Consider the following 19,216-nt stretch of genomic DNA (forward strand, 5'->3'; position numbering starts at 1 on the left):
TCGCACTCCCAAGGTTTGGGGTTCGATTCTCGCCTCCGCCCTGCGTGTGTGGAGTGCGCATGTTCTCGCCGTGCGTCAGGGGTTTCCTCCAGGTACTCGGGTTTCCTCCGACAGTCCAAAAACATGTGTTGTATTCTGATTGGCATTTCCAAATGGTCCGTAGTGCGTGAATATATGTGCGGTTGTGTCCTGCAATGGGTTGGCACTTCACCCAGGGTGTCCTGAGTCCCCTGGGATAGGCTCCAGGCTCTCCCCGACCCTGTGTAGGAAAAGTAGCATGCAAAATGGATGGATGGATGGATAGATGGACATGTATTGCCAGGGCTCCTGGGTGCATAAAAAGTTTGAGAGCAACATACAACATACATTCTAAGTAGGAATAGTTGTGTGTGTTTTTTTAAAACAGAAATTACATGCAGACAGTCATGAAAATAAATGTAACTGTGTGTAAAATTAAGTCACTCTGACCAGATAACATTAATAGTGAGCTGGGCGGAAAACAGTGAGTGTGTGTGTGTGTGTGTGTGTCTGGGCGGGGAGTGGCGCTTCCAGCCAATCACACGTGCTTCACTCCTCTATAACACTGAGCTGGAGAAGTTCAGTGTGTATGTGTGTGTGTGTGTGTGTGTATATATATATGTATGTGTGTGAGAGAGTGTGTATGTGTGTGAAGGGGGGAGACAGAAACAGAGAGAGACATCCAGCAGCCAGTGTAGAGTAAAGTGTGATTCGAGGATGGATGCAATACAGTGTTGTCTCGCTTTCCTCCTTCTGTTCTTTAACGCTTGGATTCGCCAATCTGAAGGTAAGAAGCCCGTGTGTGTGTGTGTGTGTGTGTGTGTGTGTGTGTGTGTGTGTGTGTGGCTGTTGTTATTTATTTCCCGTTTCTCAGTGAAGTTGTGTGGCGGAAGCCGCCGTGTGTGTTGCTCTTTGTTTGGAGGAGCGAAGCTGTGCGGACCCGGAGACTCTTTTCAAAGATGGCGCAGGTCAGAGAGAGAAAGAACCGTGCTTTCCACAGGAATGTTTATTGTTTTGGGGAGGGGGGGGATGTGTCTGTGCCTGTGCCTGGTGTAGAGAAATCGGGTTAGACAGACAGAGAGAGAGAGAGAGAGAGAGACAGAGACAGAGACAGGCAAACACCGGACAGGCGTGTTTTAGCTGAGTGTCTTTTAATCTTCGTGCGATGTAACACACACACCCCAATAAATCATGCCACACTCTTTAATAAATATCAACGTGTTTTAATACATAAACACCTACTCATTTCATGGCCAGAGAGGTTTTACTCCTAATTATTCTTCCTTCAATGTGTCCTAAATCCCCTGTCCTGTTTGTGTTTTCGTTACTACAACACTACTTAGACAGGCGATGTTGTGATTCACAAACCACTAACATAACACACACTGTTACTCTTTTCTTGCCAAGTCATACACTATATATATATATATATATATATATATATATATATATATATATATATATATATCCATACATGTTTAACTAGCCGTTTCATATTAACTTAATGAATTCTTTCGTTAGTTCAACTACTAAACGTTAACGACTCTCCGAGCAGGCAGCTCGGTGTGTTTGAGTGTTTAGTGTAGCAGCTCTTAATAGCGTTGTACGACAGTTAGCTAGCTGGCTAAGCGGTCGAGTTTTTGCAATGTTTTCCTTCAGTTAGCTTTTAGTTAGGTCAGCTGGCGTCATTTTCTTCAAGTTACTTTCTTTTATTAGATAGGCAGTTGTAAAGAATTGAGTAGTTATAAAGTAGTTATAGTCCGGCTGAATAACGGGTTAGTAGCGAGCTAAGCTATTTGCTGAGCCGAGTTTACCGTTAATTGGCTCGTGTTTATAAGCCGTGCTACCTGTTAGCTAAAAAAAAACTTGCACACAAACTCACACTTCACACCTGTAACTTCACCCATTTTACCTAGACTAGCAGAAATAATAAGCAATTTAGTCATTTTTAGATGTAATAACGTTTAATTTAGTGACTGACTCATGGGTAAACTGCGCTAGCTAAACCTTAGGGATTCACATACTGTTTTTTTTCTCTCTCTCCATCCAACATACTGACTGAGTTGTGGCTCTGAAGTAAAAGTTTTTTTTTTTTAGTTAATTAAATGTTTTTTTATTCTCTTAAAATACTAAATGCATCCTTTCAGCACTCCAGAAGCTTTATTCTTGGAGATAAATGCAGCTTACAAGTGTGCTGTTTGGGTAAACAAGTTTATTCTGTTCAAAACAATGATAAGGAGCTATTTAGGATGATAAAAATACACACTTTATACAGAGATGAGTGATGATCTGCTTTTTATCAGCGCTGCAGTGGGACCGGTATTCAGCACACTGCTTTTTTTTTGTTACTGATATTTTGTGCGGAATTTTCAGTACTGGTTATGCGAGATCTGAATATCTGTCTACACTCATTGATGTGAAGCATGGAGAGGTATGGGGTCAGGCAGGAGATGAACTGTGGAGATGAAAAGGTGAACTGTGTCCTACGATCAGTTGAAAATCTGTGTTTTGTCAGTCCACGTACATACTGAGAGAAAACACAATATTACAACAACAGCAAAGAAAACAAGTGCTGAAAGTCAGAAAGGAGCACTCAGGAAAATGGAGGCATCAGGGTCAATACTGGCATTTTATATAAAATACATCCGTGGACGTATTTGTCAGATCGCGTTGATAAAATGAGTACTGGTATCAGGAACAATACTCGCGCGTAAATTGTTGGCTCAGTATCAGATCTGACATGTTTTCTGATCTAGATTTATGTGCATAATGTCTGACGAGCCCTGGTCTGCGCTCAGTACATGATCTGTGCTTCAGCCTCGCACGTCCACACCATGAAATGTCTGTGGATCAGATCAGAAAACATGCCGGATTGATCCGATACCGATCCACTCCAGTACTGACCCTGATGCCCGTGCCATTAATCAGATCTGAGCCTGGCTTTGGTCTGTCCTCCTTTCTGCTTTTCGACACGGTTGATTATTATTATTTTTTGCAATATCATGTTTAGTTTGAGTATCATGCGCATCAATGCAGCGATTGTGCTCTAACCTTATCGTACACGCAGAGGACACAGAACCCTTGGTACAGTATTTTTCACACACTTTACCAGCTGGTTTGCTGGTACAAGTTGTCTTTGTATGTAGAAAATTGGATTTATAACCAGTTGCTTTAGAGACATCACAAAGAGCAGTTGCACTGTGCAAATACGATGTTTTAATTAAACAGCAAAGTCGTTATTCCATATTGCGTTATGGAAGTGCTATAATGAGGGTTTGGACATTGGAGATTGGCGTTACTGTTATTACTGTTTTATTTCTCTGGGCACAAATCAGGTCAGTTAATTTTAGGCGTGTACGGGAAAGAAAAGCTGCTACAATACATTTTACGATGCACTCGTTCGTATTCTGCACGGTGCGTTATTATTAAACAGAGCAATAAAGTGTTTTTAAAATGGATTTCCTTTTAGTATGCACACAAGCTAAACTCTTAGTGCGAGTTGTCCACTAATCTTAGGGTTGGCGGTTCGATTCCCGGCCCACATGATTCCACATGTCGAAGTGTCCTTGGGCAAGACACGGAACCCCAAGTTGCTCCCGATGGCAGGCTAGTGCCTTGCATGGCAGCTCTGCTACCATTGGTGTGTGTTTGTGTGTGTGTGAATGGGTGAATGATAAACAGTCTAAAGCGCTTTGTAGAACCGCTAAGGTTTAAAAAAAAATAAAAAACGCTATACAAGTGCAGACCATTTGTCTAACACCGACTAACGGCCAAAATAAAAAATCGGCTTTTTTTTTACGCGCAATAAGAAAATTATTCTTCAGCTACTTCAGGAGCTCTGGAGATGAACTGCTGACCTGGTCGCTAATTTCTGAGGCACAGCTAGTCCAGCAGTTGTTTTATTCTGTGCTAGGTGAGATATATTTCACTTTGAGGGTTGAGGGGAGTGAGTTGAGGTGTTCAAAGCTCTGTACTTATGGAGTACACAGTGAAAGAACACACCGTTCCAGCCATAACGCTGAATTTCACTCTACAAGTACTGGAGCACTGAGCTGGGCTATAGGCTGTTGTGTTGATGTCTTTATTTTTGAAGGTGTAGTTTCCAAATATGATTCTGTAAGTCTCTTGAGCCCAGAAGTGCAGTTCATATGCAGGGCTCATGGGTGAAACTCCAGAAATCGTTAATAATTTTGTCTTTTAGTTTGTCTAGTGACTAAAACTGGGAGTAGAAATGGTACAAAGTATAATACCTTCAGCAAGTGTTCAGTACTGAATGATTGGTTGATTAATTTCCCATAGCAGCAGCTCTGAAAATAGTATTGACTGTCATTCAAATCACAGGTTTGTAGTGACGCACTCCTTCTAAGACGTTCTTGTTTCTATTGTAACAGCTTCTAGTTAAGCTCAAAATTTTGAACAGGTGTAATATATCGTTATTATATTTTGTCTTCTGGGAAACATGTAAATATCTTATGTAGCTTCGGAAGGGAAGTACTAAATGAAAAAAACCCCAAGATTTTTAAACGAAATAATAACAATTTACGATCATTCTGTTTAAAAGTTTACACCCCTCTGGCTCTTAATGTACCGTGTTGCCTTCTCGAGCATCAGTGAATGTTTGCACCTTTTGTAATAGTCGTGTACGAGTCCCCCGGTTGTCCCCAGTGTGAAAAGATGGATCTGATCATCATATTGCCGCTGTTGGAAAGTGATTTTCCAACGTAAGTACACGTGTACTCTGCTGATGACGAAATTTGCGCCACGCTTACTGTACGCTGTTCCTAGCATACTTTCCGCTTGAGCCGACACATCTAGCTCAACTAGCTTGCATTGATTCAGTGCAATCTGTGAGTGGGGTTAATTCAGCGGTAGAAGTGGATGAATCAATCCAGGCTAGTTTTGGGCAAGGCTTTGAGCGGAACAAAAACAACGATCATGAAACGTTGTCATCTGCTGTGCAGCATTTGTTCGAGCGATTCCTTTCAGAAGCAGAATGAGAGAGACAGATCATGAGAGATCTGTGTAAAAAAAAAAAAAGCGTAAGTTGGTTCAGAAATGGAAAAAGCACCTTTAATCTATTGTAAATGTCAGCGCGATTGTAATTGTGAATGATCGTTAACTTGGGCAGGAGGATGGAAACGTGCACAGTTAGCTTCTGTGTGCAGTTTTCATTAGGCTAATCATACTTAGGGCGACAAGTTAGCATTCAATTTAACACTCGGGCTTAATTTCGTATTTTTTAAGCGCAGCTTATTTTTTGTAACACTCTCAAAATCTGATGAAGCTTCTGAAACAGTCGTCTTGTTGAAATCACAGTTTAATCTGCGTTATTAGCTGAAAAAGTAATCACGTTATTTTTGAACCGATGGTTAATTCAGAAATATATGGTCAGCAGCAGTGCATTCGCCAGCGGTACGGTGTGTGTGTGTGTCTGTGTGTGAAAAGCTGTCCTTGACTTTCGTGTGCAGACGTGTTGTTTATTAACAGACTAGAAATGAAGTTCACATTCAAGAGACAAAGCTGTAAGCTAGTTTAAGCTCCTCGTTGTTGTTGTTGTTGTTGTTGTTGTCTTTTTTTCTCTTACACGTCTCCCAAGTCTCTTTAGAAGGGTGTGTGAGTGTGTGTTAATGCTTTAACAGCTGAACACATTAGCTAAAGGCATACAGCTTTGTATCCTGCTGGGGATGTATGCTGCACTCATATCCACACGCACTGGGGAGCACGATGTGAGCCAGCGTTCAGCGTTCGCAATGAGGCCCTAAGAAAGGGCTCAAGAGCGAGCGGTTGAGACACAGCAAATACAGTCATTTTGTCTTTTCCTGACGGAGGAATCCAAAGCAATTGTACGGCCCCGATCTACCCGTTGTCACGGCTTAAGGGAGTACACTGTTGTGTTTGTGCCAGCTGTGGTTGAATTAGAGTTTTTGCTCGGCTTTTTTTTTCAACGTTTGAGATGCAACTTGTGGAGTTTTTTTGGGTTTTTTTTTGCGGAAAATGTCTGGGTTAATGTGCCAGTGGTAAAATGGCTGTGCTGGAGGGAAAAAAAAAACTGCCACCATCACAGCCGTAAATATATAAAATATTCAAGATTCCACACTATTCCTAGGTCCCTATTTAAATGTAAGCAAATTATTGCTATTGACCAACTGTTAACTGCTTCGTACAAAAGGTCAGATTGTCCTCATGCCTGATCTCTTCCAATGAAGCATGCGTTTAGACGACACTCCGATGGACCTGATCTAAAATGCTTCATAAGGTTTTGGACAAAGCTGTGGAGTCCATGCCAGCTCGAGTGCACACTGTGATTAAAGCAAATAGAGGACGTACCAAATACTAAAAAACGCATGTAAATATTACAACGGTTCTGCTTTTCACGCAAGTCGTTGTCAACAATAGGATCTGTAATGAAAACTGTTGTATTAAATTAGAAAAGGCTGCAATATAGACGCATTTTCACTAGCAGTCTCAGACTTTTGGACCCCGCTGTATATGTGTAATACAGTTTAACTACATATAAAGAGAGTTCTTAGAAGATAAAAATGAAATGCCGTTGAATCCTATAACAAGAGATATAAAGCTGAAAAGGAATCAAAAGCAAAAACAGACATCGAAGTTTTGTTATGACCCTGAGCATTTCTGGAATCGTAAAGGATACAAATGTATTAGATGTCACAGCTGAAGCGCACCTATTATGGATTTGAAACATGCCTAATTTTGTTTTAAAGGTCTCATACAATAGATTTACATGCATCCGAGGTCAAAAAACACTTTAATTTGCTCTTAATTTAAACTGCAGCATGACCTTTTCCCCACCCAGTGTCACAAATGACTCGTTAAATGATTCCTTCTAAAGGATTCAGTCTAAACTCCTCCTTTCAGGGAGCACACTCTGCTCTGATTGGTCAGACGTCCCAGTCTGTTGTGATTGGTCTACCGCTGTCAGCGAGCAGCTGAAGAAGACCAGAGGCGGGGCTTTTTATGTTACAAACCTACGTCAGTTAGTGCAGGAAGTAAGTCTGGAATTACTAACGGCTTGTTTCAGGTGTTCAGAATCGGTTCTTTCTTTTGCGAGTCAATAACTCCATTTGTCGTGCACTTTGATTTTTTAAACTTTGCGGATGTTTTTACTTTCACAAACAGCTACGTATATAACACACTACATGAAAGGTAATATTTGAAAAGCCATAATAGGTGCGCTTTATTATTAGAGAATATTTATATCATGCAAAGGGAGATGCACACTTTAGAGCTGATGTTTTACTATTAATTTCCTAATATAAGCTGTTTGATCAGTTTTGTTACGTGTGATAATGACAGAACATCACTGACTATGTTTACATGCACATCCGCATAGTCCGTTTCAGGTCTATATTCGGGTCGCAGCCATATTCCCAATACGATGTTTATATGCGAGCAGGCGTCGGAATATTCCTGTATACACGGTTACCGTAAGTTCGCTGGTCTACACATGCACTTTTCCTTTCCCGCTGTTATTTTCCGGGAGATTAAAGATTCTGCCCATGCTAGGCACAATTCCTTGTGGACTGAGCGTGCGCATATATCTCCTTTCAGTGGATTTTCTGAATAAGGTGTTTACATGTAATGAATTTCTGATTAAAACAGACATTTTCCAGGAGTGGGAATCAGAATATGGGGAATCAAAGTATTGTCATAACCTGAATCGGGGCAATCGGATTGCGGCGACTTGGTACTAATTAGAATATCACCAAATTGCGATTAATATCAGAATATTGATGTGCATGTAAACATAGTCAGTAAACTCCAACGCAAGGAATGCCTCGGTGAAATTTTCTTTATTTCTTTTATTTTATCCTAAGGGTGTTTGTACTCATGCACAAGAACGCCACAGGCTTATTTTGCAGTTGACTACAATGCCCTGACTTACTGCTTAGAAATACCTTTAAATCCATCTTGCATCCGAGGAAGAAGAGAGGAATGACAGCTCTCATGCTGGGTGTATTGCGAATTGATGATTTCTGGCTTTTTTTTGGGGGGGGGGGTGGCTCAACATGTGTGAAAACCTTTCTGTATTGTGTTGTTACTTTTACACGTGTATTGCGGCACACGTACATCCTGTTTGTTTCAGTCAGCCTTTCATTTTAGCTGTGGAAATACCCTGATCAAATGTGTTATCGATTCCTGGTGTTTAATAAATGATCTAGTCTCGCGAGGGATGACACGGATGACGGATACGAGATCGTGTCACAAGTACTTCTGTCATTTTCTACCCTGCTATTAGATACACTCTAACGTGCTATTAAGTATTCTCTCAGTCAGCATTGGCGGAGAATAACGATCAAACCCCATCTGCACCACATTACAGCGCTGTAACTCCGTACGTACGCGCACACGAAATCGAGACAGGACGCTTTAACGACTTTCTTAAAACATTTTCAACATGCCCGGAACTCCGGTAAGCATTTCCTGTAGTCAGTTTGTTTGCTGTATGCTAACGTGAACCAGGGTAAGCGCTTATTTCCTGTGTCGAAAGCTCTCACGCTTCCGAGCCGCATCATTTCGATGCACATTACACGGGAAGAATCTGTTTCCTGTATGTCAGGATGAAGCAGAGGCCAAGACGAGGTTGTCTCACAGCCCGCCTCCCATCAGCTTTCCATCTCGGTACCTAGATGAGTACCTGTTTGAGGATCATTCGTCACGTCTCATAATACACAGACTACGCCCAGACTGTGGTGTCTGCGGTTTCGGAGACAAGAGACAGGACTGTGATTAATGGGCTGTGTGTCTGGATTGGTGCCAACTCCCGATTACAGTTCACACAGTTGACATGCTGGCATGAAAAATCCACACAAGCGCCGAGCTAGTAGTTTGGAAGGTGGACGGGGTAGAGAAAACCCAAACGGTGAAAAATAGCTTTATTTCGTTCACCGTTCCACAGTTTGTTTGACAATTTCTGTCATAATTATGACATTAATTGTTTGGCAACTTTCAAAGGAAATACCGTAGGTTTGACTACCTCTTCCTTCGGTGTCTTTATAACCGGCTGCATTAAAGAAACGGTGTTTCTCCGTTCAGAAAACATGAACAGGAGCTTTGCGATTCTCTCGGCTCCGGAGACTGGAAAAAAAAAAAAACCCGCTCAGGCTTTTGTAGCATTTAGCAGCACTTGAGCATTTAGTGGAACGTGCTTCGTGACTCTTCTTGCTCCTTTCCTCTCTCAGCGCTTATTAGCCTGTCAGGTTGCTGCACACTGCACTGTATCTGACGAGTATGATATTTTAAAGTGTCCTGGACACTACACTTAAACCGGACGGACGTATTTAAAAAGCTTTTCTCAGGCAACCTTTTTCATTAAACGAGGTGCACCGAGACGTTCGTGTGCGGAGGCAAGAAACAAAACAGTGAGCTTGGTATCGCGGATGGAAAAGAACAGAATCAGAAATCACAGCGTCATCCTCGTTGGCAGCATTTCACCTGCTTTACATACGACAGCACCGATGTCCCCTGAAAACCTGTCCCGACTCGACTCGACTCAGCCATAGCTACGCGTACCTGTCAGAGAGACTTGCAGTATTGTTAACAGTGGGAAAAAAGTGGGGTACGATAATCACTGTCTACTGCGTGCAACTTCATGTTTTCAAAGCGGATAACATTAAGTAATATCTATCCTAATCCTAGGAAATGTGAACCATGAGACGGGCATGTGTGTACATCAGGCTAGCCTTCCTTACAAAAAGATTTCAGAACAGAATATCTTAAGAAATCTGGTTATCGGTTTCATTAAGACTTATCCCAGCTGGATTCATTTTACACAGGTGGGGTTGGGGGGGTAGTTGGGGTTGACATCTTGCTGTATGACTTTCATTAGTAGGTCACATGACTAACATGTATGTAGTAGGGCTGAGCGATATGGACGGATTATTTCATATCTTCAAATAATATACATTTTGATATATAAAATTTTCTCTAAAACGCATGAAAAACAATATATATATATATATATATATATATATATATATATATATATATATATATATATATATATCTGTCCCAAAAATCTCGATAGATAGGGCACTATGTTCGCCAGCACCGTGTCGGGTTGTGCCTTTGTCAGTGGATGTTCATGGATGTCCGCTTCTCGGTCAGTCCGCAACACTTCCAGTGTTTTCGTTAATAAGTTTGGTGCGTGTGATGTGCTTCCCATGTTTCCTGTCATATATATATATATATATATATATATAAATGTATATATATATATATATAAATGTATATATATAAATATATATACAACGTGGTACATTAAGAGCCAGAGGGGTGTAAACATTTAAACAGAATGATCGTAAATTGTTATTGTTTAGTTTAAAAATCTTATGATATTATGTATATAAATATAAATGAACTAAATATCATTTTTTTAAAAAGATATTTTGCTAAAAACTGTTAATTTCCCCTATGTATGGAGGCCGTATGGAGACTACTGGGACAGCCTGTATACAAAATTGAACAGAACTATCACAGATGAGAACAAGAAAAACATAACACTGTTAAAATGGGAATAATATGAATACAAAATATATAGAAAAAGTTCATATTAAACCACTCTATTCTGCTTTAAGTTTAAGGAATCCACTCGACAGTACCACATCCATTGTTTAGGTACAGGTTCCTCATCTTGCAGTTCAGTGTCGGAGTGCTGTGGGGAGTTTTGCTCTGGGTCACACTCCACCATGCTGCTTTCTGTTTTTCTTACAGCACACCCGTAGTAGCTTCTAGCGCCGGCCTTAGTGATGTAAACCGACTCCTCCATGACATGTATGGCCGTATCGCATGGTCCTTGTATGCGTGTAAATGTCACGTAGAAAGAGAGGAGAAGAAGTCTTTATCACATATACATTAATACACTGTATAACTGAGGCACAGTGATCTTTCACTGTTCTGCTTTTTAAACTCGACCAATACTTGGTTCTGGTTTGTTTTGGCAGTATATGACAGAAAAGATTGTGTGTCTTTTTACTAAAGAAAAAGCCCAAAACTTCTATTCCCACAGGATATAATGGAATTTTTTACTAACAAGTTAATTTGAATGGGATATAGCCTGTGTTACTTAAGATAAGATAAGATAAGATAAGATGTACCTTTATTGATCTCCTATAGGGGAAATTCAAAACTTGGGATTATTTCTACTGGTCATTTTATATAAGGTCAATATTTCCAATCTTTCCAGACGCATAAACATGTAGTGGCTATGAGGAACGGCTCGGAAGTACTGAAAAACCTTGAAAATAGACATGTTTTTTTTATCTAGTGGCACTTGAAAAGTGAATTATATATAAAAAAAAAAAATCAATAAATACGCAATCAGAAAAAAACTTTAAAGTGTTTATTTTCAATAGAACACGAATACAACAAATACATCCTTTCACTGCAGCACCTTCTCCTCCTCCTCCTCCCGCTATTCACAGGCTCATTGTGATGGAGACCACTCCTGTTCACTTTTCAAACGCCTTTTGTGACTTTTTTCCTTTCAAAAAACACCTAATGACAAATCTTTCGACTTTTGATCAAACCTTGGTAACTTTCCATATAAGAAAGTAGGATGTCACGATACCAAACATCTAGTAGTCTGTACCGATACCACCAAAAGTACACGATACTCTATAACAAAGTCGATACCACAGTGTGGTATAAACATAATATTAAAAACTCTCCTGGAGGACATCCTCATCTGGCTGATACTGCCAACAAAAAGAGAGAGAGAGAGAGAGGGCGGGGGTGGGGGTGTATTTTATCAAACACTGTCTGACAGTGACTAATAAAACAGTGGAGGCTACAAGTGCTAAGGTGCACTCCTAAATGCACACACGCACACACACCTTATACTCTGAATGCAAGCATTAGTTTAAATTCATTGATATGGTAGCAGGGCAAAACGGTTTATTAAAAGCATGAACATTTGAATAATTATTAGTGACAGTAGCTACATTTAGCTGACAGGACACGGGCTGAATGGCGATGCAGGTGGCCCATTCGGAGGTAGTTTATAACACTGCAATGTGTTAGCGTCGTTAACAAATAACTGACTATCGCGAACATTACATGGAGCATAACGTTAGCTGGTTTCATGGCAACAATGCAGCTGCCTCAAACAAACATAATACAGGGACCGTCCTTCAGGTGCTTCGCCAAATTCCAGGTGTTTCCTCGCTTTGTTTGAAATGAGCGATAGCATCGGTTGCACACCGGCTTCATCCGCCTCGAATGCGAAGTATTTCCATATTTAACTCTTACCACCTTTCCTCTCAACGAGTCGGGGTGGAGCTCAACTCATCGCCGTCTTCTGTAGTTTTTCCCGTGTGCTTGTAGGCGTTCTTCTTCTTCTTCACCACTTGTGGACCGACTAAAACACTTACGCGTATTTGCTGCCCCCTTCAGTTCCGGAAGAATTGCAGCACCGGTATTCTCATTAGCATCGATAAGAACGCTACTGCAGGAAAACAAGTACCGTCACGTTTTAAGAATGTTGGTACCAACTTGGTACCGAAGTATCGGTTCTCGTGACATCCATATAAGAGAGTGGCCAGTACTGCCCCACGAGTGTGAGGTCCTGCTTTTCTTTTTTTATAGTAATATAGTTTTTTTTCTGCTTTTTTTTTTATAGTAATAAAAATAATTTATCTCAGTTAGAGAATGGACGCTACAATTGAAAACTGAACGCGTCTGCTCAATTCAGGAAATGCAAATTATAGTCCAGCATGGCTGGAAATGGCACCATACAAAAACTGGTTGTGTTTTATTATTATTATTATTATTATTATTATTAATGTTTTTGGAATTTAAAAAGAAAAAATTAAGAACATGTTTGAATGACATGTCTTGTGGTGAGCATGGTGGCTTAGTGGTTATTACGTTTACCTCACATCTCCAGGGTTGGGGGTTCGATTGCTGCTGGTGCCCTGTGTGTGCGGAGCTTGCCTGTTCTTCCCGTGCTTCAGGGGTTTCCTTCCCGAGTCCAAAGACATGCGTTGTAGGCCATTCTGCATTGTGTGTGATTGTGCCCCGATTGTGCCTTGATGGGTTCGCTCTCCCTATCCAGGGTGTCCCCTGCCTTGTGCCCGAGTCCCCTGGCTCCCTGTGACCCTGTGTAGGATAAGAAAATGGATGTATGGATGGACATGTATGGTCCTTGAAAAAAAATAGTGCTTGAAAAGTCCTTGAAAGTCCTGGAATTTCATCATGAAGAATCTGTACGAGCCCTGATAATAGTAGCGGCAGCAGCGTAATGTGTTTTTGACAGTAGTGGATTACACAGCCAAAGTGTTTTCACTGCAGCCGTGTCTGAGAAACGCAGGGTACTGTAGTGTGATTTAGGGACAGTACAGAGGGATGGGGGGGTTGCAAAATCACAAACGGATCCAAAAGAGACAAGATTGCCCGGAGTAACGAACTTAATCGGTTAAGAAATGAATCAGTAGACGGTAATAGACGGAAATGCATTTTAATTGGAGTTTAGAAAACGTTAATGATATAGTTATACACCGTGACTAACCTGGAAACTGCGACAAGTAAGTACCTGAGGTACGAAAACTGCTAACAGACAAGCTTCTTAAGTAACAGTGGTGTCTCAGTGGTTAACGGCTCTGGGTTACTGATCAGAAGGTCAGGAGTTCAAGCCCCAGCACTGCCAAGCTACCACTGTTGGGCCCTTGGGCAAGGCCCTTAATGCTCAGTTGTATAAATGAGATAAATGTAAGTCGCTCTGGATAAGGTCACCTGTCAAAATGCCATGAATGTAAAACGTTTCCTTATGAAATTTGTACAAAGAAGTAGAATCAGTTTTGAAATAAGACTAGCCTCGTGTCCACAGGTCGCCATTTTAAATTGCCGAGTTCATTATTGCGGTATTGAACCATGCCAGGATTCTTTCAGATTTTGTTGATACTGTCTGATCTACTCTGAATTGCTCATGTCTCTGAATAAACTGGTTCCTCCTGTTCAGTATAATTGTTCTTTGTTTACCTCTGAGCAGTTTATGTTTCACTAACCAAGGCACACGAGTTCCACTGAGACTCCTGAACAGAGCTATATCACCATAAAAACCCATTCCTCTTGAATACATTGGGTCACGTGTCATTTTCTGCTCACTTGCTTGAGACATCAGTACAGTTGGTAACGATGGTCTTGCTGTTCTGTTCGTTTCATTTAGGTTTAGTGCTGGATAAATAAGTTTTTTTTAATAGAGGATATTTGTTTAATGCCAGAAAATAACGAATCAGGGTGAAGGCTCGTGTTTAGGGACAGAAAAAGCAGAGACAGAAAATTTGTTTCTGTAATGAATGCATTCCCCCCCCTCCTACAAAAGCCTTTTGCATCATGTTGTGTTTTTATAATGGCGTAAGTATTTTAATAAAGAAGGATACGTTTACTAGATATGCGTGTCAGCTGGAATCTTTTCTCTGCCAGTACGGGGGTCTGAAATCCTTGCTAGAACAGATGTACACAAACAGACCAGCGATTCATCAGTAAAATCAGAGAAGTAGAGATGTCAGGAAGTCCACCTTAAATGTTAACCGTCATTAAACCCAGAGAAAAAGACGTGTTAAGGCTAAACCTGCTACGGAGTGGTAATGTTTTAATAGTGAAAAAACACTGAAAATATTTTGCACGGGTTGAGAAGTTGATGATTGGAACATGAATTGAATTATTGTTAGACCTAGGTCAACTGAAGTAGCTCGTGGGTTTGTCTTCTCTGTTTTTAAGACCACTGTACAACACCTAACCACCCCCTCCCTTGACCTTAATTTACTACATTACAAATATGCTGCTACCTTGTTGGAATATGGGTAACATATTGTACTATTTATTTACATTGCTTACACATCACTACTTCATAGTTATTGTTATATGTCTACTCTGATTATAGCGTACAGTTGCAATTGTGTACATTGTACATGGGCTGTATGTATAGTGGGACTGTACATTGTTGTTTGTTGTATATATACTGCTCATATGTATATGTGTGTGTGTGTGTGTGTATATATGTATATATATATATATATATATATATATATATATATATATATATATATATATATATATATATATATAATATATAGTTTGCACTTATGTCTATACATATTTATACATCTGTATATACTCGTTATATATCCCTGTATTATTCTCCTTACTATCTCTTTGTTCTTCACCTGTCTTGCTGCTGCGGTGCCTCCTAATTTCTCCGTCTGCGGATTAATAAAGTATTATCCTATTCCTAATATGGGTTAAAATCAATTGTAGAGTTATTACCTTTTATATCGGTTTGCGCCCCTGGATGACACTAGAGTTTGTACCTACAGTACATACTGAAAGTATTTATCTAGGCAATTATGCAAATAAATTACGGTGTCTATTCTGTGATTAGCGCCAGCTTTCTTTTTCTCATCAGTAAGATACGGAAGAGCAAATTGTTCTATCCTGTTTGAGATTTTCATATAAAGGGGAGTGCCTCAGGTCTTAAACGCTTGACACTCGCACGCAAAACCCCGTGCCATTGATTGCGGTTTGGCAAAACTAGAAACGCTCAGTTTTTTTTTTTATTGTGGCTGATGCTTTTATTCACAGCAGCTTGCCAGTGAAAGTTCGGTTTGACTTTATATCTGAGCAGCTCAGGCCAGCCCTTTGGAATTTCTGAAGTTTTGGGTTCTCACTAGACGTATTTAAACGAACCAGAAAGCTAAAAATTGTCGTCTGAAATGCACGTAGAGCTGAGAACATACCGGTAAAACTCTTGCAATGATTGGTTGAAGGGGAAAATGGCGATGAAAAAGGGGCAACCAAACCTGTGCCATGTGTGTGTTGGAAATCTGAGAAATTACCAGAGTATGGAGAATACGAAGAGAACACTGGTTGGAGTTCAAATCACTTGGAAACCCGTCGCTGCTGCTGAGGATGGCCCCATATGCACAGCCTAACTTCTAAATGGTACCACTTAGAAACCACGTAGATGGCTTTGGACTGCAGTGGCTATGATGGCTTTAGGGCTGTGAACAGTTTTGCTCTCAAGTCTCCATCAGTGAACAGTTGATAACTTTATTGAAAATATAATGAATTTCCTGGTTACACAATTTGTTGTTGTGTGTCGTATGGTATTCCAGCATCGCTACAGCTTTGTCCTTTGGCTCAGTTTGGCTACAGTTTATCAGCATCTACAAAAACATGGTGCAAACCCAAACCAAGACATTCACTTCCTGCAGTCGGGTCGATTCGAAGTCGAATCGCTTTCTCATTGCGGTGGAACAGCAATAGAGTTCGACCAAGATCACCTCGGTCAGACAGTCTCTTAACAGATTGTTTTCATCAAGTAGGGTTCGATTCAAATGGACTAAACTCGTGAATACGTGAAGTCATTCCTAAACTCCTAACCAGCGCTAGACCGTACGCTGCTTTCAGAAAGCAAATCAAATATTCATATTTTGTCGTGATTGTAAAGAAATCTTACAGGGAGAGCTAGGCTTTCTGCACGCATACTCGGTGTTGGTGATGCTTTATGTAACAATACTGACCCCAGTACACAGGCAGATATTCAGAACAAAAATGAACAGTCGTGACTTGTTGGCGATGTCTCACATCTCAGAGGACGGAATATGTAGGATCTTACACAAAACCACGGCACGACCCATGAGGGTGTTTACCATCGAGCAAGCACAAAGAGAATTGCAGTGGTCTGTAATGCCGTGTGGGGGAGGTTGCAATGGTTTCTTCCATCTGATTCCCTACATTGAGCCCACATCTGTCAGACAAAAGACGTGCGATAATGGCCGAGATGGGGGAAGGGGCCAGAGCACTGACCTATGGAAATGACTCTGGGCACCCTCGTCTGATAAATAGGAGGTTCATATGGTTATTTTTGAAAGGATAAAAGAAGCGGGGGAAGGGAATCAAGCAAAAACCTCTCGTGCATATGCAGCTCCCGAGTACCTATATAACGTCCTCGCTCCATCACCCATTCCATATACAGCACACTGCACCGTATTACGCTATGTTTCCTCCTCTGTAAGTGTACATGGCGTATGAGGAGCCAGCCGAGGAGCTGGGATGCACTGACGAGGAAGCCACTTGATATACACTACGGCGTCTCCTCTTATTTAAGCATCCTGTTCGGCCAGTGGATATCTAATCTAAGCTGGATTTAAAGTAGTGTTGTTTAAAAAGAAAGGACTCCATATATTGTGTCTTTATATCATTTATGAATAATATGAGCAACGTGCATGGAGCCTCTCCCGCTTCTTGTGGATCATCCCGATGGCTGATTTGTGTAAAGCCAAAAAAGCACCAAGAGACAATGTTTGCTGCTGACAAGCTGCTGCTCTAGAGCAAGACCTGCCCCTGTGGGTGGGGCATAAACGTTCTTTTTCTAAACGAGCGTATTGTTGGTTGGGTTGAACACACGACTAGCACAGGAACGTGTCATACAAAATGCCATTTTCTACACTCCTACAATACTATCATATTGATCTCCTTACGAATCAGGTACACAAAGATCTGAAACACAAATGTTGTTTTTTTGAGAACTCATTGTTCTGAAAATGGGACGAGTGAAAACGCACCCAGAGAGTCCACTATGTGTCGGAAAAACAATCTCTGGCTGGAATAATTAGCCAAATTATTGTTGTACATATGCATATATAATGTGTTTCATTATTTAAGTAGTTTGTGTGTAAAAGAGACGTATATATGCATATATATGTGAAATTAAATCTTCTTTCAGCTTGGTGAAGATGGTGGTGAAGATTGGAGGTAAAATAGATCCCTATCAGTCGTGAGCGTTGGGCGAGATGACACAGATGATCCAGTTGATATTTCTTTTATGTGACTGATACAGCGACACAAAACATGTGACCCAAATTTTGCTACTTGCACTGAACGGAAAATGCTGGAAGTCAAAAAAGTGTGCATGTCGGTCTGGCAGTTTTTCATAATAAACATGACATTACCTCATTGAGCTTTACAAGATATATATGGAGTTCCAACATCAGTCCCACGGTCCTGTTAAACTTACCAGCTGCATGACTGAATTAGTGCGCTGAATCAGCTGCACAGCCATATGCTTATGGCACGGTGTTCTATAGGCCTACATTAAACATGAAATAAACATGAAAAATATTCCTGCTGTATCTTGTGCATTTAAAAAAAAAATCAGGGCTATTTATTATAATTTTTTAAGGCAAGACTGCAGAATGCAGCAAGTCTACTTGGGAGTTTGTCTCAACAATCATTGAATATCCTGTTGTCAGAAAATTATATTTTTAAAATATCTTTAAGGCTTGTAGCTTTTGGTCATGAATACGTAACATTGAGGTCATTGTATTGGCATTCATCCAGTTTTAACCATGTTTAGTTAAAGTTGAGTCGGCTTTGGCTGATCACGCAGTCGAACAGGTTAGCCCCACGGAGCGCTGGTCTATGTCTAATTTAAAATGTAAATACGTACAGCACTAAGACCCTGGAATCCCAGCTGAGAAAAACAATAGAAACCATGACATAAATTCTAATGGTTTCCACTATGAATACCATTAAAAACTATCAGCTGTTTACTAGAGGTTGACCGATAATTGATTTTACTGAAACCGATAACTAAGCTAATAACTAAGCAATACATGCCGATAACCGATTAATCAGCCGATCGTTTTTAAAACTGATACCAAACGAAAACATAACACCGAACAAGTAAAATCCTGCTAAACTTTATTACAAAAATAAACAGAACTGACTGTACCATGAAAATGTTCTGTTTCTTAGCGTGTTCAATACTTTTTTCCCTGTGTCATTCCTCTTTATTACACATGACTTTATTTATGGACTTTAATGTTGTGAATTCTTTATTTTTCCATATTTCTTGAGTTAATACTGATGTCTGGTGAACATTTTGTGCGAATAGCCTCATTGGAAATATATTTACTGGAAAAAATGTTGACGCGTTCAATACTTATTTCCCCCACTGTATCTACCCAGATTGGATAATGAACACAGGAAATAAAGTAATAAAAGTAGATCGAGATGAATGAAATTTTTTTTTTTTCGGTAATCAGAAACCTTTTTTTCTTGGAAAAGAATTGTCCATCATCAGAGTAAAAGCAAGGATCCCCCCCCCCAACTGAACTGATTATGAAACTGGTCTATTATTGACGTATTTTCTGTCTCCAGTGTATGTCTAAATGTT

The 19,216-nt window shown here is 40.4% G+C and overlaps 1 protein-coding gene across 1 annotated transcript in view; it reads left to right on the forward strand.

The window, feature by feature from the left end:
* Positions 1–544: 544 nt before the first annotated feature.
* The window catches only part of tgfbr1b (transforming growth factor, beta receptor 1 b), an 87,689-nt gene continuing 69,017 nt past the window's right edge, over positions 545–19,216 (forward strand). The window contains exon 1 of the mRNA XM_053635696.1: positions 545–805. Coding sequence (XP_053491671.1) covers positions 736–805 — 70 coding nt within the window. The 5' untranslated portion in view covers positions 545–735. The remainder of the gene's footprint in view (positions 806–19,216) is intronic.

This window comes from Ictalurus furcatus, chromosome 1, assembly GCF_023375685.1.
Source record: "Ictalurus furcatus strain D&B chromosome 1, Billie_1.0, whole genome shotgun sequence".
In the NCBI taxonomy this organism is placed as follows: domain Eukaryota; kingdom Metazoa; phylum Chordata; class Actinopteri; order Siluriformes; family Ictaluridae; genus Ictalurus; species Ictalurus furcatus.